The following is a 24295-nucleotide window of genomic DNA, read 5'->3' on the forward strand; positions in this document are numbered from 1 at the left end:
AATTATGTGTCATATCATCTTCGTTTACTTGAGTTGAATCTTTCTTTAGGTGGCAACTTCCTACAGTACCAAACTACCAACTACAAAGTTTAAGATAAGTGCAATCAGAAAATTGAGCGAGTGTAGTTGTTTGCAACTCCTTCCAATAGAATTTTTAAGTTAGAATCCTGACTTAAGGAAAAGGGGAAAGAAACAATATTTATTAGAATAAATTAGCAAAAATACATATGGAAGAATTTGGAATAGATAAAAATATATACTAAAGATTTGTAAATATCAAAATACATATAAAAAATAATTTGGGATGTATTTTTTATTTTTTATCCATAAAAAAATCAAATATATTTTGATATTTATAAATTTTGATATATTTTGGTGTTGCCCACCCGAAATTCTTTGATGTTTAATTTTATCCATTTATTCTATTAATTATTTGCGAATTTGACACATTATGCAATTAAGTGAGAAAATAAGTAAATAACAAAAGATAGTTACAAAATGTCAATTCTTTGTTAACATTGAAACTACAAATATGCCATTTCTATCCGGATCCACAGAGCACTAACCCGCCAAACTAAACAAAACTTGGTAGTTATGTTGTATGTTTAAATTCTAATTACAACTTTCATCTAAAGTATTAAATTATCATAATCTAGTATTTGGTTCTAAACTTCTAATCCCAATCCTGTTAAGAATGGTATCTTAATATTAATTAATCATTTTTTAGCTTGAGTTGCTTGTGAATTGTAATTTAGTTGCAGACGCAAGAAACATAATAGATTAGGTAAACTATTGCTACAAATTAAGGAAAGTAAGTTCCAATATGATGCCTCACTCTTAGGCTAAACATCAGAAATCATCAAAGCCTTAACCTTAGAGTTAGGGAACAAATTCTCAATTTAAATTTGAAGACATAGATTTTCTACCATTTTAATGGTGAAGAAATATTTTGAACCACAAAGCTGATCTTTTACGATATCTTCTGAGGCCATTCTTGTAATCAACATAGACAAGTCCAAAACGAAGAGAGTAGCCAGCAGTCCATTCAAAATTGTCCAACAAAGACCATGCAAAGTAACCTTTTACCCTCACACCATTCCTGCCAAATTAAAAAACATTTTAGCTTGCTTACATTGATTTGAGAGAAAGAGAGAGACTTGAAAATTTGCATGATCGTTTTGTAAATATAATGATAAATTAGTATTGTATGAAAATTCTAAACACTACTTCGATATTATGCAGTGTCCAAAGTCCCATGTTGAATAATATGGGATGTTTATTGTTCTATTTAAAGAGAGTAGTTCTTTTCCCTTAACGGCTACTAGTTTTTTAAGATGTGATTCTCCACCTTCCTAACTTAACATCCCTTTGGTTGATATGCACTTTGGTCATATTATTCTAAAAAATTGCTAAATTGTCCCAATACTTTTCGATTTCAATTTGAGAATGTCAATGCAGATTTTAATAGTAGCCTACATTGTAGAAACTTTAAGTTTATAAGGTTTTTTTCTCATATATTTATGGGTAAAATATACTTTTTGTCCCTGAAGTTTGGCAAAAGTTTCAAAAATACCCCTAAGTTTTATTTTGTTTCAATTTTGTCCCAGAAGTTTTCGATTTGCATCAAATATATCCTTGACGGCTAAATTTTCAAATTGATGCAAATCGAAAACTTCGGGGACAAAATCGAAACAAAATAAAACTTAGGGGTATTTTTGAAACTTTTGCCAAACTTCAGGGACAAAAAGTATATTTTATCCTATTGTAGTAAGTACTATAAAACTTTCTATTATAATAACCTTAATAAGTGTCTGGTAGTAATATTAAACTTACCTTATGGCCCTTTGAAGATACAGAAGGTGGTGACTGAAATAATCTATTCTCCATTTGTCATCAAGTGACATTTTACCATCATTAACCTCATCAACTCCTAAAAATGATAGAATAACTTGAGCATGACAAAGATACAATTTTTTTATGCAAAGGTGGTTATAGGTACTCATTATAGATAAAAACTTACCATTCTCTGTTATATAAATGATTGGATTGTTGAATTTCTCCTTAGTGTACTCCAAAAGACCTTGAATTCCTGGTGGATAGATGTACAGCCAATCTGAAGCAGCCTGCAAAATTATTCACTTCTCAACTCCATTATAAGATATAATGCGAATGAACTTCGTCTCCTGAAAAGCAGTTATCTTCCTTGGAGCATTAGCCCTTAATTTGTATGAACTGGCAACATAAAGCAATTCGACTCTGTCAACCAATAGAAATTCAAGAAAGTGAGACATCATGCTACGACCATGATTCCTTATCTTCTTGAATTTCTATTCGCTAACAACATGAAATTGCTTTACATTATCATTGCATGGAAATTATTCTCTAATAGTTGCACTTCCCATAATTTTTCAACATCATACTTCATAAGCAACTAAAGTGAGTAAAAAGTTATCTCGGATTTACCTTTGGACCAATAAGAAGCCCATTTCTTAGAGCTGAAGGCAAGTGTGAGAAAATGGATCATGCGTTAGTCAATGTGGAAGGCAAATTAAATTCAAGTTAAAATAGAAAGCATACGAAAGCTTCATTTGAAACTACTTACTTGTAAATCTAACACATGAATCTGTAAAGACACTTGGCCTTCCATTTTGGCAAGGAGTATTGGTTGCATAAGTTGAGGTGTAATAGTTTAACCCGATGAAATCGAAGGATCCTTTAACCATTAAGGATTGTGCTCCAGAAAACTTGGGCAATCGGTTCCCGACTCTGTTAACCATTACAGCTGGATATGTACCAGAATGTAGTGGTTCCATGAACCTTGAAAAACAAAAAAGAAAAGGTTAGTTGGAGATACAAACAATTTCAGATTTATTAAGATACAAACACATGTATAACTATCCAAATAATTATGAAACTCTTGATTATTTTCACCAAATCTTTAGATGTTGCACTTCAGAGTAGCCTAATCCGTTTCACAACTCAGTCTTGTGAATGAAACATGGATACCAAAGTTATCTCCAAGAAATTGTACAAATAATCTGTTCATAAAATTAAGAGAATTGGAGACAAGAAGAGCATTTTTTATTAGAAAATAGGGGAAAAGCACTTACCAATCATACATAAAAGCAAGACCCCGATTTGCTGCTTCTACATCTTCTTTAGATTGAGATAATGGCACAAGCCATGCAGAATTTAGTGTTACCCCAATCTGACCCTTCTGAGTAGCCTATTAGAAAATCACTCGGTCTCAATAACTTCAGAACCAACCACATATTGCATGAATTTCGACTAAATTCTATCAATTCTATATGCTGTTTGATTAATTAAAGATAATAAAAATGGCGAATACCTTGAACTTCTCTCTGTAGACTTTTACAGCAGCAGCATGAGCAAGTATCAGGTGGTGTGTAACAATGTAGGGCTCAATACTCGAATCACCGGCGGCACAGCTTGCTGACATCCACTTGGAGCATCTTGTGGGTGGGGATCCACCATTTCCATAACCACCGGTGCTGTATAACACCGGCTCATTTAAAGTAATCCAGTGCTTCACCCTGTCACCAAATTCTCTAAAGCATACTTCTGCATAAAAAGCAAAATCTTCCCTGTTCAGAAAAAATAAGCGTTGGTTTTCCATTGGTTAGGAGTGAAAAGAAAGGAGGGTTTAATCCATAAAAGAAAGCTTTATATTTTACTAATGCTTACACAATTTTGGGACTCAAGAAACCACCATACTCATTTTCAAGACCTTGAGGGAGATCAGAGTGAAATAGAGTAATAAAGGGCTGCTGTCCTGTAGGAACGGTGTAGAAATAATTCAGTTCCTTGTGATCTAAGGTATCATGAGAGAGAGAGAGAGAGGGAGAGAGTTGACTTCACTAACCATTTGCTACAAGTTCATTTATGAGATTGTTGTAATAGTTGACACCTTCTCGGTTAATTCCTCCCTTCAAGTTTCCACCTTAAAATTTGTTTGAGCACCATTGAATCATGAACACACCAGTAAATGTCCAATTCAATATAAAAAAACTAATTTTTATAATGGTCTTGAAAAGACTATGCTAACTAATGAAACAAATTAGCAACACAGAACATACTCATAACAATAAATAGCTATTTATGCAACAACTAATCTCAGGATAACTGAAGGATGATTATATGATTAGAGTTTTCTCACTCGGTAATATTCTTGACCACGAGATGGAAAATCTGTAGGCATTGAATCCAATATCCTTCATCATGGCCACATCTCCCTGAAGAAAATTCATTTATTTTATGAGTCAACAATTACATTAATCGAAATGAGATCAAGCCTACAAATACAAAGGTACGCAAATTCACTTATCTGAGACTTAAAAATTCACATTAAGAGAATGTAATAACACCTTGTAGCGGTGGTAGGAATCGACAGCAACATCCCCATTGCTGTGATCTGCTATTCTATCTGTAGAATCAAGAAAACATCTCAATGTTTTGAGTTTGTTCAGTTAAAATTCTGCAGAGGTAAACTGTTTCAAAATGCAAAAGAATGAAAACAGCTACATATGACTTTTGTGCAGCAACAATATGAGGTTTGGGAATAAATTCTCATCAGAAAATGTACTTGACTTTTTTAACTAGTGGTGAAATTTTTCAGATGATGATGATCCATTCCCATGAGGCTCATACTGCTGATAATGCTAATAATCACTAAATTAAAGTTTTAATATGGTCCAGCTAATTAATGAACTGAGATACACTTGATACATCATGCACTAAGGTAATCCAATGCAATTGATAGATCTTAATATAACTTTACACCACCAACTTATATTAGATCTACTGAAAGGTATTTATAAATTTGATTAATTAATATTATTAATATTATTGATATTATTATTAATATTATTATTAATATTAATAAACGACTAACCATTTAGTATCATTTGGCTAAAGGGACACCACCTTTTAAGAATGGTGTATGTTACCTACTAAGTATACATTTTACTTAACTATTAAGAGATTTTTCTTGTTCAAGAGAGTTGACAATTTCTTACTATTGCTAATTAAGAAATTCTTAGGTTTCATTGTATACAGGGAGAGTATTGTCATCAACCCTATAACAACTAAGTGTGGGGACAAACTTTAAAGAAAGCTATCTAATCGTGCCTTGAAACCATCTTTATATACCCAACATTTACACCATTAGATCATCATGGAGCATCAAGCAGCATAGTGATTCCCGTTGATATTATGCATTCTAAATATTGTTTTCATTAACTTAATAACTATACTTTTTAAGTTTTTGGTTCCCTCTTTAACCTATCCATGTGCATCTAATTAAAGCCTAAAATAATAATAATAATAATAATAATAATAATAATAATAAATTTTCAAAAAGTTTCTAATATAAACTTAAAAGGTAAGTACTAAATCGATACTCGAAAGATTCTGACGCTAACAAAATAGTACCCGACTTTTGTTATTCACAAAATAACCCCTGAAAGATTTTAAAATTTGACAAAATCACCCAACTTTGAAAGGATAACATCACAGTGAGCGAAAAATGCTGATGTGGCCGTCAGAAGAGAGCTCCGGCATTGGGTGATTTTGTCAAATTTTAAAATTTTTCAGGGGCTATTTTGTCAATAACAAAAGTCAGTACCAGCGCCAGAATCTTTCGAGTACCAATTTGGTATTTACTTCTAAATTTAAATAAGCTATTAACCATAATGACCCTTAATTCCACCCTCACAACATTAATCTGCATAAATGATTACTGTAGAAACAGAAGAATTTTTTGGTTGCTAGAAGGATCCATGCTCCATTATTAATGTTACCCATACATACATACATACATACATACATACCTGGGTGGTTATGAGTGAAAGTGTCCCATATACTAGGGCCTCTGCCACCTTCATGTGCTGCACCTTCATACTTCAAAGTTCATACACAAACACACAACAAAATGTCTAATAAGATCCAACAACAGTTTACACATAAAATAATGTTTTAAAAAAATAAAAAATGAGAAGAAAAACAAAAATGAAGAAGAAGTAAAACCTGGTAAGCAGAAGAAGCTGTTCCAAAAATGAAATCTTGCGGAAAACTGCTACGATTAAGAGAAGCTGCTGGGTGAAGAAGAAGAAGAACAAAGGAAGCTACTGCAAGCAGGAGAACACCACCCTTAAGCCACATTGTTTTTGGTCCGATTTGAATTCGATTCAGAGTTTCTCACACTTTATGTTTATAGTTACTCACGTAGGGTAGGGATAAGTGAAGATTCTGAAAAGGTGAATAAAAAAAGGGGAAACTTTTTTAGCGTGTATTGGTTTGCTTAAAGCGGTTTGTTAGAAAAGATGCCATTATTACTGAGAAGGGGAAATCAGGTTCCACCCTTAAAAACAAGTATTCTTTGCAGCATTCCAATTCCAAGTGTGTTTCAAAAGCTTAAGACTTGAGAGTGAGAGACTATTATTATTTTTGTTTTTGTTGGAACGTGTGCACCATGGTGGTGGAGCCGTGTTTAAATTATGGAGGTTAAAAAATATTCCAAGGACCCCACGTGATCTCTGATTAGTGCTTTTGTTTTGGATTTCAACTGTTTAAACAATGTGAACAATGGATATATCAAATGTTCAATTCAAATAGTTATCCTAATATTAAGATTTAGGTAGATAATTTAGAAGTATAGTGTGTTTTTATTTTATTGGGTCAATTTTAAAGCTTACGGCTCACATTGTTTACAAAAGTCATCGTGTACCTAATAAAATCCTTTTAAAATACAATCCAATCCATTTTTCATAGATTTTTGAGCTATTTCACAAGGGAGTAGTAGTCTTCAGATTTAACCATTTTTTTCTCTCGAGTATCAGTATAAATAAAACACTCCATATAAGAATACTAGAGGAGGATGAATATCAATATTGTAGAAAGTTTTTGAACCACTGAGCAGATCTTTTAGGGTATCTTGGCAATCCATCATTGTAATCAACAAAGATCATTCCAAATCGAACAGTATAGCCATCTGCCCATTCAAAATTGTCCAACAAAGACCATGCAAAGTACCCTTTCACATTTGCCCCATTCCTGTCAATTCAAATATGAATTTCTAACTTAATCTATATAAACTTCACTTAAAAGTGGTGATAGATATAAACTTACTGTAAGGCACTGTGAATATTGGAAAGATGGTCGGTGAAAAAGTCTATTCTGAATCTGTCTTCTAGTGATTCTTCAATACTCTCATTAAGTTCATCAACACCTGAATTTGATTGAGGAATACAGTTAGGTGAAGATGATGATAGACTTCAACACCAACATCCATCCCTACTTACCATTTTCTGTTATGTAAACAATTGGATTATTATACTTCTCCTTTGTGTAGAGTAAAAGATCTTGGATTCCTCTAGGATATATGTATAACCAATCTGACCCTGCCTGCAAAAATTCTTTCTTTCTTTAAATGACTTAATTTATGGGGGAAAAAATCATTTTTGAAGAAGCTAAGAAACGTTAACAATATATTATCCTATTTTCAACTAGAAAAAAGTGTGAAGTAAAAAAAAATGGTTTCCAACAAGTCCATTTCATGGGATTTGATAACTAATTAAAAACTAAATTCTCGTAATGGTTTTTGAGATTCACGACTTTCACTATTTTAGTCCATCAAATTCAATATTCACTACACCATATTAGTCCTAGATCCTTTTTAGTGTTGAGTTAATGAATAGAATGTTAAACTGGTTCTAACTCGTTACAATAAACACAAGGCTAAATAATATTATTTTGTTTTTGCACTTAAACAATGTAAAAACGAGGTCATTTTAAAAAATGAGGTAGATAAACACATCATATAAGTTTTCTCCTCTTCTTGTTTTTGGCTTGTTTTAAGCGTCAAAATGGACATTTTGGCTGTGTTCAGTATGACAAGTCAGAATCAGCTCAATTAATATTAGAAACAATTCAGGAAGGCAGAGACCAATACGTTGCTTAAAATTAGATTTGGGAAACTAATATAGTGAATTTTAGATTTGAGATATTAAAATTGTGAATGCATTGAATTTGAGTAACTACTTTGAGAATTTAGTCACTAATTAAACAATGAAACGAAAAACATTGCAAATAAATATACTTCTACCTGAGGACCAATTTGAACTCCATCTCTCTCTGCTGATAAAACAAAAAAAAATCTTATAATTAGACAAACTTATGAATGAAAGAAAAAAAAAAAACCTTATATATTTTGCCTTACAAGTGAGAAAAACACAAGCATCTTCTGTAAACAAGGTTCTGTTTTCTCTTGTGCAAGGGACATGTGCTGCATAACTCGCAGTGTAGTAGTTCACTCCTATGAAATCAAATGATCCTTTAACCATCAATGACTGCTCCCTCGAAAACTCCGGCAATCGATCGCCGACGTTCTTCACCATTGCAGCAGGGTATGATCCAAAATTTAATGGCTCCATAAACCTTCCATGATGGTATGATCCAAAATTTGATGTATTCATTGGATAGTTTAAAAGAAAAGTATGGAGTTACATAACTAAAAACTAAGTTTATATATAATATCAACGCTTCTCTAAAAATCTTAGACTACTAAATAAAAAATCACATGGTTCCTTCTAGGATAGAAATATGGATAATGCATAAGCCCAACAATATCATACACTAAACTTCCATTTTTATTTGAAAGTTATAATTAGAAAGTAGAAAAAAACATGGATGTTTTTTATATTTTATGCATCAAACCTCTTGCTAATTAATTTGCATATGGTGGTGTAGAAGGTGAATAGTATAAGAATAGTGTAATTTTGTAATTTTTAGAATTATGGTGTCCTGTCAATTATTCAATGAGAGTGATCTGACAATTTGTGAGGGACAAATTCACTTATCACAATTTGCCCTGACCAATTATTTTTTAAAAAAAATTTAAAAAAAATACAACTTGTCCGGTTCTCCCAACAAATTTCTTTTAATTTTTTTTTTGAAAAAAATATTATTTTTAATTCTTTTTATGAAAAATAAGGCGAATTATTTTTTTAAATTAAAATAAAAATTATAATTCGCTCTTGACAAATTAATTTTTTTAGAAATTAAAAAAAGAAATCTGTAATTCACTCCAAAATTTTCTTAATTTTGAATTCGTCCTGTGGTTGTAAAAACACAAATAAATCCCAAATTTCCTCATTTTGATTACATATAAACATTTTTTAGCCTCAAACCTGTGGAATGAAATAAAGTAATAAAGTGAAATAAAGGGAGAATAAAAAGGGAAAATTACCAATCATAGGAGAAAGCAAGGGCTCTGGAGGCTGCATCTTTGTCTGCCTTGGACTGTGAAAGTGGTATCACCCATGCTGAATTCAATGATATCCCAATTTGCCCTTTTTGAGAACTCTACACAAAAACAAACCCAATTCTAGATTAGCGGCTTATTTTGATGTGATTAAGTTGATAGAAAAATATATTTTTTAATAAAATTTATATTTTTTATGTGTTTGATAAATTTTAATAATAAAAATAAAAATATTAAAAAATTATTTTTTTTAAAAAATTATAATTTATATTTTTTTAAAAAATAAAAAAAATTATTTTTTACGTAACAAACAAATAAAAAAATATTTTTATATTATTATATTTAAATATAATTGATAATAAAAAAATTTTATATGAAATATTTAAATATAAAATTATTTTTATTTTGTTTAAAAAATCTTTAAAAAAAACAATTTTAAAATTTTTTTTTAAAAATTTACCCAAACAAATCCTAAATATATATTTATCCCATTTTAATATTTTATTAACTAATCAGTTGATAAATTTAGCTTCAGTACAAGCACACTCCTAATCAGTAAGGCATTAAAAATACGGTAAATTACAATCACTTTTTCTGAAATTTAATAAAATCATATATTAATATAATAATATAAAAATAAACACTCATATCAATTATTAAAACAAAATTCTTTTTTTTTTTCTAAAAGAAAATCAATGTCAACCGAATCTAGTAAAATTATAAGATAATAAATGGTTATACAACAAAAATAAACCAATAATCAACAAACAAAAGTTTTAAAAACCCAAAAATTAAAAAAATTAATATATGAAATTTAAAAAACTACACATCTAAATTTCATATTGTTTGTTTACTGACTACTTTTTATTATTTCTTTAGATCTTTTTCATATAAATTTCAGCAAACATCAAATCTTAATGTGGTGTGTATAATTTGCCTTTGGAAATAAAATTTAATTTTTGAGATTTTCTGTCTATCAGTATATTTTATACGTATATTTAATCACTTAACGTTACATCAATAAAAAAAATACTATTTTTTATATTAATCGTATAAATAATTGTCAAAAATAACAAATGTGATTACAACGTGATTATGTCAAATTAAATTCTTAAAAATATAATTTATATCATAATTATTAACCTGGTAGTTGTCCATATAAACTCTTGCAGCAGCAGCATGAGCAAGAATTTGGTGGTGAGTGACAAGGTAAGGCTCAGTAGTAGAATTTCCCAGAGCACAGTTATTGATGGAGCATCTTCCAGGGGCAAATATACCATATCCATAGCCATTTGTGGTGTATGTAAGTGGTTCATTTAAAGTAATCCAATGTTTTACTCTGTCACCAAATTCTCTGTAGCATAACTCTGCATAGTCTGCAAAATCCTTCCTGATCACACATTTTAATACCATTTGAAAGAAAAATTAAGAAAGTTTATATCATCTAATAATTATCAATTTATCATCAGAAAAAGTGCTTGTTTAGTGCCATTAAGTTATTAAAAAAATTAATATTTTTTTAGTATGTTTAGTAAATTTTTAATTAAAAATAAAAATATTAAAAAATATATCTTTTTTTAGTTGTAATTTATATACTTTTTTAAATTACCTAAAAATAGATTTTTTTAACATAATACATAAACAAAAAATATTTTTATATTATTATACTCAAATATAATTACTAAATAAAAAGATATTTTTATATAAGATATCTAAATATAAAATTATTTTTATTTCTTTAAAAATCTTAAAAAAATTATTTAAATTTTTTTTTAAACTCACCCAAATAAGTCTAAAGTATAAAAAATAATTTTTAGTTAGTTAAGATTAGCCAAGTTTAGTGATTAAGTTTATAATTTAGGATTTAAATTAAAGATTTATGATTTACATTCTATAATTTAAGATAAACAAAATAATTTTATAAATATTAGCTGATGTTAACAGACAAAAATTTGTTATCTAGCATTCTCTTATGTAATCATCATCATAACAATGGTAAATTCAAACAATAAAAATTTTAGATTTAAATAAATGAAGAGACTTTTTCGTCATTGAAGGTCAAATCAGATTCAAACTCTCATGACTTACATTTTCACCACTTGCACAAAATAAATTTTAGAGTATTTACTCATTTTGATCCCTAAAGAAATTTGAATTAGACACTTTAATTCTCAACTAAAATTAATTATTCGATTGGTCTTTAACAATTAATTTCGTCGGTCACTTAGATCTTTTGTTCGGTCAATTCTAATGGAGGACAAAATGATCCATAACAATTTAAACAGGGAACAAAATGGTCTCTAACCCCTATGTTCGAAAACGATACCGTTCTTCCCTAATTTCCATCATATCTCGTATAACCCTAACATTCATAATCTTCTTCTTTACCTTCACAGTCTTCTTTTCCATCTTCTCATTTCTCCTCTTCAACTTCAACATCAAATCATGGTGTAACTGCCACGCATGTCGCACCTACCTCAATATGTCATGGACTACACACTTTTTAAATTTCTGTGACTGGTACACCCACCTCCTCTGCACTTCGCCTACCAGAAGCATCTACCTCCACTTCTTCTATAGCAACATCAACTCCAATCCCAACAATGTCTATCACATTCTCAGGATCAAGTTTTACAACTACCCTAAGGGCACGCCTTTCTGCACTCTCCAACAAGCAATATAGATTGTCGGACATTAGGACATCACGAGAAGATTCTCCTTCATCATCATATTAAAACTCTCATCTGGAATGGACTCCGAGTGCTTCCTTCCTTCTCTCCCTGATTACTGAACATTGGTTCGGAGAAGAATATGAAGGAAGCAATCAGAGTGGTGGACAATGCGTCCATGAAGATGATAGGACAGAGGAGGAGGGAGATGACGACGATGACGGGTCTTAATTAATCGGACTTGCTGTCTAGATTCATAGGATCCGTCGAAAACGACAAGTACTTGAGAGACATAGTCATTAGTTTTTTAAGTATAAATTGGTTGAGAACAAGTTGAGAATTTTCTTCTTGTGAACATTGAAGTTACAGAATGTGCATATGTAGCTTGAAGTTGTAGTGTTAGACCGTTAGGGTTATGTGAGATATGCTGAAAATTCGGAGAGAATAGTGTCGTTTATGAACAGAGAGGGTCAGAAACCATTTTGTCCCCTGTTAGAGTTGTTAGGGACTATTTTGTCATCCATTAGAGTTGACGGAGCAAATGACCTAAGTGACTAACGGAATTAATTATTAGGGACCAATCGAGTAATTAATTTTAGTTAGGGATTAAAATGTTTGGTCCAAAATTATTTGAGAACCAAAATGGGTAAATACTCCAAATTTTAAATATGTAAGCACTTTTAGTTTTTGATAACTAATGACAAAAATAAACTAAACTAATATAATCTTTTTTTGTTACTAAAAGTAAATTAACATAATCTGTATCTACATTTGTAATGTTTAAAGAACAAATTTGCATGTTCTTAGGTTTTAAAATTAGAACTTACACGGCATAAAATTTAGAGATAAAATGCAAGTAATCTCATTCTCTTAAATGTTTGAACGGAAAATTGCTTACACTATATTGGGACTCAAGAAACCACCATATTCATCTTCAAGGGCTTGAGGCAAATCCCAGTGAAATAGAGTTACAAAGGGTTTCAAACCTTAAATAGGCAAAAAAAAAAATTGGTTTGTTAGTTGGAAGAAATTAATTAATATACTTGGTTAGATATGCATGCTAGAAAGAAAGAAAGCAAAAGACCATTGGCTAGAAGTTGGTTGATGAGATTGTTGTAATATGTTATGCCTTCTCTGTTCACACCTCTCTTTAGGTTTCCACCTAAACAAAGTACATGACCAATTTTGTATCATATTTATAATTTACAACAATTCAAGGGTCATAAAACATATAGTATTGAACATATATATTAAGAATAATTGGTTATAATAGTTTCTCAAACTTTGCCAATTATTAGTCAAACTAATCTTCTAAATTTTCACTCAATCAAATTAGTGTCCACATTTTTCGACATCAATAATTTTTTTTGTCTGAGTTGTAGTAGTTTCAAACCCTCACTTAACATTTTTGTGGCTTGCAATTCTTAAATCATCATTTTATTGATTTGTTGCTTTTGTTTATTCTTTCATTTTTTTTCATGTTTCTCATCAATACACTCACTTTAAGAAGAGACCATTGTTTTTGTTCATAATAATATTACGGAATTATAAATTTTTTAAAACTGCTAGGCTTATTCTTAGTATTATAAATTATTGTAGAAAAAAGTTGCAGATTCAAAGGACTACTTTTATAGAAAAATTGTGCGATAAAAGTCTCCATCAACCAAAAAGACCAGACTCTTGTAAACTAAAAAAAAAAATCAAATGAAAATTTTAGTTATTCTTTTTTATATAAGAATCTTATTGACTTATTTAATTTATTATCATGCAAAAGAATTTAGTTTTTTTGTTAATAATTAATTTTAATATTTATTATTTAAAAAATAAAATAATTTAATATGTATAAGTTTATATTTATTATTTAAAAATAATATTATATATAATAAGATATTAGTATAAAAAAATCACATTAATAGTTATGAAATTAACTCTCTTTTTTTATGAAACAATTATTAAATCTTAATTCTAGTCATATTATTGCTATTCTCTCCAAATTATATGTAATAAATATTTAAAATAAGAAAAGAGAAAATATAAATTAAAAATAAAGATAAAGAATGAAAATTTAAAACTAAATAAAAAAATTAAAAAATATGCATATAATAATTATATTTTTTATGTGAATAATATTATGAGATTATTTTTAATTATATTTTATTACAAATTTAATATATCTCTTATAATGTTATTAATTTCTTTTAATTATAATATTTTATTAATTTTATTTTGTATAGTGTAAAAGATAGAAAGAGATAGAAAATAACAAAGAAATGAGCGAGAAAGATAGAGAAAAAGAGAGATGAAGGAAACTCATTAATCTTAGAAAAAAAATTTCATTTTAATTGTAACGATGAAAGAGTATTAGTTCCATAGTATATTTTAGTTGTCAAATTAATAATATAAATTTATAGGTATATATAAAGTGCTCGAGTAGGAAGGATAGAGAAAAATAGAAAAAAAAAATAGGAAAAGAGAAAGAGGAGTAAAGAAAAAGAGGGAGAAAGAAAGTTCATTAATTTTTAAGAGAATTCATTTTAATTATAATAAAAGTGTGTCATGTGATTAATTTTTTAGTTTTCAAATTAATAATATAATAATATAAAATAAATAGAAATATAGATATATTTCAATCAATTTTAATTTTTATTTTCGTTCGATTTCAATTACAAGTAAAAAAAGTCATGTTATAAATTTTAGTTAATAAATTTATAATTAATTATTGATAATAATATATAAGATAGATAGAAGGGGTAAAAGAGGAAGTCAAGCAATTAAATAATTTTTTAATTTAAAAAAATATTTTAATTATAATAAAAAAATATATAACATATTTTAGTTACAAAATTAATAATAGATGATGGATTGAACAATGTATTTTTCCACTTCTTACATTTCATTGGTTTTCTTATTCCCTTTCATTTTAATTATTTTCGTGATTCAAGTAGAGAAAAAACTATATTTTGGAGAATTAAAAAAAATGTAGTTTTGTGAAGATTTTAAATTTATTTTTAATGTGTATTGAAGATTTGCGATATTTTAAAATCTTACAATAGATTTAAAATAAAGTCATAATTTGTGAGAGTTTAAGAGTATGAATGAGTAAAAATTAATAGAGCATGGATAAAACAATTGAGTAGAGATAATAAAAGCAATCAATTTTAAAAAGTTTTAGAAGATTGATTTGATTAAATAAATTTAAAAGAGAAATTTTTATTAACAAATAAAATTTGAAGGATAATTAAACAATTTACTCTATATGTTAGTTATATATATATTCATTTAACAATTATATTTATTCATTCAGACATAAAAACTACCATCATTTATTTGTAAATGTGTATTGTACTATTGTATAATATTGTCTTTATTTAGATCCAGACAAGTCATTAACATTTTATCTTTTAATTTCTCTTTAATAATTTTCCCACTATATTTTTCCTTTGAATTCAATAAGGGAATTAATGTTTTTCAACAACAAAAAATTTCAAAGCTTAATTATTCAATTTCATCCAATTTTTAATTAGCTCTTATATCAAATAATAAAAATTTTCAATTAGATCTTTGTTAATTATTTTTTATTAAAAGTTATGAAATGTTTTTAGAATATTCGTTTTTGTGTTCGTTTGATGTAAAATAAATTATAGAATATTTTAGAAGCACATGTTCTAAAATTATTGTATCTTTTTATGAAAAATAACTAAAAAGAACCTGAATAATTTTTTATTATTTAGTATAAATCTAACTACAAATTTCTAAACTGTAAGTTAAACATTTAATAAAAATATAAAGACTAATAAAATAACTAAACAAAATTTTAAATATAATTATTATTTAGACAACAAGATATAGATTATATCAGGAGAAAGAAATGATATAAAAAGTTTGATTATAAGATAAAATTATTTTATAATATTACTTCATGGAAATTATTTGTTTTTCTCCTTTTTTATTTTTATCTTAATAAGATGTGGAGCAAAATAATAAATGAAGATGAAAAATTCCTCCTCACCAGGTAGAACCCTAGACCATGAGATGGAGAATCTGTATGCATCAAATCCAATGTCTTTCATTATACCAACATCTTCCTACCAATACCAACTTATTTGCTTAAACACTTGAGAGGATAGTGACTATTAAGCCTCATTTATAATATAAATAAAAAAGTAAATTACACAAATAAAATAATTTAAATTCAAAATTACACAGATATTTTAAATTAGAATTGATTATACGATATGTTTTTAATATTTTTATATAATTTAATTTATTACTTGTACAATACATACATTATGATAAATCGAATAAACACATAAATAACATAAATCAAATTAATTTAATTCGATTTATACAAAAATATTCAAAAAATGACGTATAACTAATTCTGATTTAAGACATTTGTATAATTTTAACTTAAAATAATTTTGTTTGTGCAATTTATGTTAAATAAAAATAAAAATATTTATATAAATACTAAATAAATTAAGTGATGAGAATTACCTTGTAGCGATGGTAAGAATCAACTGCAAGCACTCCACTACTTTGGTCTTTTATCTTTTCTGATGAAATATTTATACATGAGGAAGATATTTTTAATTGTTTACTTTTAGAGCCATAATTTAGCTACAAACTAATACTTGAAATTTTATTATAACTATAAGAGAAAAAATATTAAAAAATTTGAATAGGTAAGGTTTTTTTTTATATTTTCAATGCATTAAATTTATAATAGATTCAAAAATTAAAAAACACTATTCATAAATACCCTAATAATAGGACAGATAGTATCGGCATAACATATAGGTTACTCTTATAATACAAAGAATAAAATTTGTCTACTCCCATCAAGGAAAAAAGAATAATACGATAAAATTTGGGGTTTTTTATATTTAAATTAAATAAATATAAAATTTACAAAAATGTATAAAATATAGTGTAATTATTCCCTAAGTATTCGAAATATGGCCAATTGTATATTTATGTAATTACGTTGTATTTTTGTAAATTTTATATCTATTTAATTTAAATTAAAAAATTCCTAAATTTTGATAAAATGATTTTTTTTTAAATTAATGGATGGTGATGGTAATCACCATTATTGTTAAGGTAAAATTAATTAATTAATCCAAGCTTAATTAACAGTACTCGATTCATATATAGGCCATCTCTCATTTTTTTTCCCGAATAAATTTTAATAGGATTAAAAAATATTTAATTATTTATTTACCTGGATATCTTTGAGTAAAGGTATCCCATATACTTGGTCCTCTGCCCCCTTCATTTGCTGCACCTTCATACTTAATTTAATAATAAGTCACATGAGAAATTAAATAGATAATAAGTGACTCAAAATTATTTGTTACTTTTCCACAAAAAAAAATGTATATTAGCAAAATATATATAATAGCTAATCAAAACATAAACCTGGTACGAAGAGGAGGCTGTCCCAAATAAGAAATGATCTGGAAAATTAGAACGGTTAAGAGAATCCACTAATTCAACAAGCACAACAAGAAACATTATGAGAGAAATAAACCCCTTCTTATTTTGTCTCATGATTTCAATTAATCTCTATAATGACTCTTGACATTAATTTTTTGTAAAATGATCCACCATTATATAGGCAACCAAATCATCACATTATTTTATATAATAATAATAATAATAATAATAATTTACAATAAATGATTTAATCATAATAAATAAAGAAGCTCCAACTTCTATATAATCTATATATATCTTGTAAGGTCCAATTAGTAGAGGGAAAAATTAAAGATTGGAACTAGTTAAGCTACCATATATCTATTTCACTTGGTCTTTTGTCATGTTCTTTCTTCTCATTTGTGTGTTTAGGTGGACAAGCTTGCTTTGAAAGGCCATATGCTGTAAAACACTTTTTCATTGATCTCAAAAGCTTATATAAATACGAATAATATTCTAAATTAGTTTTCAAAGATTTTTAATTAAATTTAAAATATTTTATATTTTTAAAGATTTGTTATGTGAAGATGAAATTAAGATGTGAATATATGTTATATTAAATAATTTATTTCGATATATTAGATGAGTAATATACTAATATTATATAACTAGAAAATATTATTAATTTTAGCTAGTATTTTACTAATAATAATTTATACTTATAGTTATAGAAATTTTGAGCACAAAAAATATAATTTTTATTTATATTTATCAAAATTTTGTACACATAAAACAATACAATTTGTAATTTGTATCTATATTATTTATTTATATATATAAATTAATAAAATTTATTTGTTAAAAATAATTTAATATTTATATTAGTTAAATAATATTAAAAGTTACTATCCTAAAATTTTTTATATTAAATTATTTAATAAGTTTTTTTTATTATTTTTATATAAAAAATTATTATCTTTATATAAAAATATCATCATATAAATAATTATTTAAAGTATTAGCCCCACAAAATATCTTATCACCGACTTTACTTAAATTCGATTTGGGCACGGATACCGAATCACACAAATAAATGAAATAATAGACAATAAGAAAAGGGGTTGTTGTCTTTACAAGAATGGTAAAGGTACAAATTTCATTTAGAAATAATTACAATTTAATTAATAAATCAAATTAAATTTAAAGAGCGAATGCAGAAATAAAACCTATTGTGACCCTCCCTGGTCCATGACGACAATGTAGAAGAAAAGTTAATATTCAAATTGTTCCTCGTAAGATTGCGTGAGTCAATTTGATTTTTGAAAAATATAGAATGAATATTTAATTTGGTTTCTAACAATTATTTTAAAAAGATTACGAGGCTTTAAAACGAAAAAAAAGTATTTAACTCAGTTTTTAATTTTTATTTTTATAGGACTGATTAATCTTTATACACAAAAAAAAGGCTAATCAGTGATTACTACAAAGGTGTGCCACCTAAAAAACAAATTAGGATACATGAAGAAACAAGGTTCACTCAGTGATTATTCGTTTAAAATAAATAAAGTTGTAGATTTTTTGGAAAGCGTTAGAGTTACGATCAATGACTCGGACCATGTGGAAGCAATTCTGAATGATTTACATGAAGAATAAACCTTATTCATTACAACTATTACGAACAGATCCAATCCTATATCAGTGGAAGAATTTGAAGCTCTACTCATAACACATGAAGTGTTTAGGTGCCAGAATTAATAGAGACTAAATAATACAATTAAAATTTACAGACAAAAAATAAATGAAACTAAATAAAAATTTAGATGATAGTGAAAATAATATAACTAAGTTGTGAAATTACAATTTCACAATACATAGAAAAGTTTATAATATTTTTTTATATATTATGAAAATATATGTAAAGGATTACATATATAAAAAATTTTATTATTTTTTTTTCTAAATTTGACTAACTAATTCTAAGCAAAACATGACATACATTAGCAAATGGCTTAACTACTTATATATAGTATTTTGTAGAGGTGCATTTAGTTTACAAGTTGATCAAGTTAAGCATAAATTATACATTATGAATTATTTGCACAAATTGTACATGTAATACCTTACCACACAGAGTCTTACGCTTAAGTCGTAAAGCAGATGTGGCAAGGTATTACGATCTCTAAAAGAAAATGATATGTACATAGATATAGTTGGATGAAATCATATCTAGGAGCCTTGAAGAACAAGCTAAACAAAACGATAAACAAAAAATCGTGACACACTCGCATGGATATTCGTAAAACGGACAGGTAAAATCGAAAGATAACTGAAAACATATATACATATCAAAGTTCCAAAACTCAGATAGCAAGCTCCAGACTCGACCTGCGAAGCTAAGGCCGGCCAGAGTATATAATTATGTATATATACAACCCAAAATAAAACTCAAACCACAAAATAAACCCCTGTATCTCCAAGTCGACCTCTAGGAGGGACAAAACACAAAATATACATGCAGAGATTCTATAAACATATATACATAGCCTAAAACAAAATATGACAGTCCAAAAGATAGTTCTTCGCTCGTAAGGAGGATACCCAGACGCTCAACGAGGTGTCTCTCGACCTGCATCTGAAAAAATAACAACATAGTATGGGATGAGAACCGGAGGTTCTCAGTATGGTAAAGGTGCCCACATAGTTAATATAAAAGGTCCCGTGAAAGCCAGAGGCATTCCTAGAACTCCGACACTCAGAATCATTCTTAAGGAAAATAAACTAAACCAAAAGTTAGGTAAGTATCTAAGGTATTCTAGTTCTGAAACTAACTTTAACCTAATACTTCACGTTCTGTCTCCCCCAATCCTCCGAATCACTGGTGGAACAACCCTCTCCCCTCACACTTTCGTCAAGAGGAATTTCTCAGAAAACATACACATACAGTTCAAGCAAGGAAAACACAGATAGAGAAGCATTTACAGCAAGTAGAACAAGTAGCGGATAAGCAGAATTAAACAGTTAAGCAAATCAAAACAATGCACACTCAAGCAAACAAACAAATGCATATGATGTATGTCTGTCCTATGGCTGATGAGTCTTATCTGTCGGTTATACAGCCAACCCGACAAGTCCTGGTAGTTAACCATTGGACAGTCCCTTTGTGCGCGCATCCCCAAGCTCAATAATATTCCATGGAGTCAAACTCCAAGCTCAAATATAGTATTCCATGGAGTCACACTCCAAGCTCAATAATATTCATGGAGTTACACTCCAAGCTAAATGATATAGTATTCCATGGAGTTAAACTCCAAGCTCAATAATATAGTATTCCATGGAGTTAAATTTCAAACTCAAATATAATATTCAATATTCATATTTATATGCATGTCCATGGGGGAATCCGGGGAGTTAAAGTGCCCGGTCACATCTTGCGACAGAGGGTCAACAAATAGTCTCAAATACACAAGCCACATAATAATCTCTTTCCCTTTTAAAATATTACCTCAAATCAAAACTCCAATTCTTAAAGAAATTTTGGCAATATCTCCTCTAAGACTCAAATTTCTGCCACCTTTCAAGAGTCCCAATTATCAAACCAAACACCTCTCAGTCACTCAAATCATTTACAGTAACAAATTATTTCATAATCAAACAAATACCAATATTAAATCTTTTTCCAAACCGACCAACTTCAACAGCAAATTATTGACAACAGTTAAACTTCACATTTTATACCATATACACAATCCATCAATTATTCACTCAGTTCATTCCTATCTTAAGGTCTTCTAACCTAAGTTTTCACGTGACATTAAACATTAACTACGATTGCATTTTTATTTCATTATGTATTATATTCTATTGCTTAATAATTTCATTTATACAATTAAATGACAATAATGATGAGTTTAAATCTTAAAATTGGATTCTATTAAAAAATTAATTATATATCAATTGTATATAACTGTTACACTATTCACTTTATGCTATTAAATTTTATGTTACTATTTGTTTAATGTATAAAATTAAACAGGCAATTTATTATTATTGCACGAAGAATATCCCTCGTCATACTGTAACTACTAGAAACATTATACTAAATGTATAATTCAATAACTATTATCTTATTACTTTATTATCAAATTAAAACATATCCTACAAAACAAAATTCAGATATTCACATTTGGCATGTATGACATTCATATATGTCGCCTTCTTCTCTACAATTATCAACTTTCAAGGTATTTTATTTTTTTTTACTTTGAACTATTTTACTTTTACAATATATATTATTCAATATATGTTGCGACTTTATACCTATTCATTTTCTCAATTTATCTTATTCATGTCAAACCTTCACTATAAATTGTAAATATTCAATAATTAATTGCTTTGAGCGAGAAATTTATCAATAAGTTGTTGTGGGTTGGAAAAATTCCCAAGACAATTAACCATTATATCCTCGGATTATACAATCGATTCCGTCAATGGATATCTATCTCTGAACTTTTAGTTCATATACAATCAAATGCTAAAATTGTTCTTAAGCGGAAAAGTATCCCTCACACAACTATCTTGATTGAACGACTCTTATCACTCAATTATTTTTTGAATAAGTGCCGACATAATAACCCGACTAAGCTTGGGGGCTCACCATATCATTATTCACTCATCTTTTAACCGAGTTATAACTCATTTTATTTTCTAAGCTTAGCCTGGATCATATGATCGGCGGACAAAGCTTGGGGGCTGTGATCCGTCACCTTATAACTCAGTCTTTATTATACATTATGAGTTATAACTCGGCGTTAACTATCATTCATTTTTTTTGCTTGTAACTGACACCTTCATTACCGACTTAATGACCATCATTTCTATCTTAATGACCAAACGGTCATAACATCAATTTTATTCATCAATTCTATGCCTATAAAAGAAATCTTCTATATCTAATATCAGGGAGTAACATGATAAGTTCCATATCATATAATACATTCTATATTCATAGAATTATTATAAACACAACATAACACATGATAACTTTCATTGCATGTCTTACATTCTATATTCATAGAATTATTATATACCTCTTAAACACTTACTGACTTGAGCGTCGGAGTGTCTTTTGTAGGTACCCACCCCCTTGTTCTCTCCTTGCCGACGTATAACTCATCCCGACGAGAAGCTTGAAGACATTCATCGACGGACGAGCTATACACCGGCCAAACTCAGCAAGAACAAATAGATAATAATAAATTTAATATCTGATTTTTTGGAGTTAATAAAATACTTTTAAAGTACCATATTATTTATGTACAATTATATTATAGACCACTAAGTTAGGAGTGCACATGGTCCGGTCTCGATCTGGCTCTGAATTTGTTAGGAACTAATTTGATATGATTTTACTGAGTTTAAAATTGGGTAAGGATCTCAAAAATAGATTCGGTCATTATTTTAGATCGGGGCCAGATCAAAGCGGACCCGACTTTACCCGAGTCATATGTACTCTAAGGTAGCGTTTAGTGGAAAGACAGAGACGGAAAGACTGAGACTGAGAGACAGAGACTAATAGACATAGATTGAAATATTAGACTAATAGACTAATATTCTGTTTGGTGCAAAATAGGAGACAGAAATTAAAACAAGAATGAAACTTTAATTTAATTTAAACAAAGGATAAAATTAGAATTAATTAATTAAAACGAGGGTATTTTAGGTATAAAATGTTATTAAAGTTTCAGTCTCCATCTCTAAAAATTTTAGTCCCCTGTGTTTCCATTTTTTGGAGGTACTGAAATACTGAAATTTTAGAGACAAAGACAGAAATTTTAGTACCAGTCTCTAAACCAACAAACATGATACTGAGTCTCAGTCTCTCAATACCTCAAAACAAACGCTACCTAAGAGAACTAAAAAAGATATGTGTTTTAAATTAATTTTAATATTATGTTATATTAATTATAAATTTATTGTTTTATTTTTAAACACACTTATTAAATTAGAAAATAGATTAAAGAAGTATCAAATTAGAATTTATGGACAAATTCAAATTCAAATATGAATATCAACTTTTGATAACAAGTTTTTCTTTTATAAAGAAGTACATCATATATAAATAAGTTTCTTTATAAATTATTATTAAAATTTTAAAGACCCGGTTTGGATTTGATATAATTGTAGCCCAAAAATATTCAGATTTCATTGAGTTTAGAACTGAGTTAAAGTCTAAAAAATAAATTAAGTGTATATTTAAGACTAAATTTAAGGAGGAAGTATAGGGAGTTAATGGAGTATCTGTACAATGTGTATAATGGGTTTAAGGATGTTTGATTCAGTAGGATATCAGATATTTATTATCTCTGGTATTCGGATGCTTATTCTGAATAATATGAGTATAAAATGTTTGAAAAATTAGTAGTATTTTATTCTGAATGTTCATTTTTTAACTCACATTAAACTAAATAAATAGCTTATTATACACATTGTATAAATATTCTATTAATTTCCTAGCAAAATTCAAATTTAAATCAGGACAAACCTAAATTTATCGGGACTAGGAACACCCTACACCAAGTCACCAACAGATAAATAATAGGTTATATTAAATAGAATTGTTTAAAAAATTGGCCTGTTTGTCTCCTTATACTTTTATTACATATCAGCATCAGAGACCTAGCTAGTCATCTATGTAAATAAATGTATGTGTATGGGACCTAGTCATCTACGAAAATAAAAGCATAACTTCTCCATAAAAATGAAAGACTTCAATGAACAAATAATAGTAAGAAAGAAAGGGAAAAAAAAAAACGAATGCCATGACCAAAACACGTACCTTTTCTTTTTCCAATTCCCTGCTTCAAACTCTACTTATCTTCTTCGTAATCACTCCTATAATCACTGCTATTCCAGATTGTATTAATCCAAG

The 24295-nt window shown here is 28.2% G+C and overlaps 2 protein-coding genes across 3 annotated transcripts; both read right to left on the reverse strand.

The window, feature by feature from the left end:
* Window positions 1-750: 750 nt before the first annotated feature.
* LOC112707730 (beta-glucosidase 24) lies at window positions 751-6441 on the reverse strand. Its single transcript, XM_025759641.3, has 13 exons — window positions 6046-6441; window positions 5850-5919; window positions 4386-4444; window positions 4178-4253; window positions 3884-3961; window positions 3706-3793; window positions 3350-3605; window positions 3111-3226; window positions 2603-2817; window positions 2464-2495; window positions 2021-2123; window positions 1834-1930; window positions 751-1099 (listed from the first exon to the last, which is right to left on the reverse strand). Exons 1-13 carry the CDS (start codon window positions 6178-6180, stop codon window positions 931-933), a joined length of 1494 nt encoding a protein of 497 aa, XP_025615426.1. The 5' UTR covers window positions 6181-6441; the 3' UTR covers window positions 751-930.
* Window positions 6442-6660: 219 nt separating this feature from the next.
* Window positions 6661-17595, reverse strand: LOC112707731 (beta-glucosidase 12). Of its 2 annotated transcripts, XM_025759643.3 has the most exons (13): window positions 17371-17592; window positions 17174-17243; window positions 16447-16505; window positions 15959-16034; window positions 13034-13111; window positions 12848-12935; window positions 10424-10670; window positions 9266-9381; window positions 8237-8454; window positions 8123-8154; window positions 7320-7422; window positions 7147-7246; window positions 6661-7071 (listed from the first exon to the last, which is right to left on the reverse strand). In XM_025759643.3, the coding sequence occupies exons 1-13, from the start codon at window positions 17500-17502 to the stop codon at window positions 6903-6905; spliced, it is 1488 nt and encodes a 495-aa protein (XP_025615428.1). In that variant the 5' UTR covers window positions 17503-17592; the 3' UTR covers window positions 6661-6902. The 2 variants fall into 2 exon arrangements, with proteins under 2 accessions (XP_025615428.1, XP_025615429.1); XM_025759644.3 differs by lacking the exon at window positions 13034-13111 and having other exon boundaries at window positions 17371-17595.
* Window positions 17596-24295: the final 6700 nt, after the last annotated feature.

This window comes from Arachis hypogaea, chromosome 8 (genome assembly GCF_003086295.3).
Source record: "Arachis hypogaea cultivar Tifrunner chromosome 8, arahy.Tifrunner.gnm2.J5K5, whole genome shotgun sequence".
Classification (NCBI taxonomy): domain Eukaryota; kingdom Viridiplantae; phylum Streptophyta; class Magnoliopsida; order Fabales; family Fabaceae; genus Arachis; species Arachis hypogaea.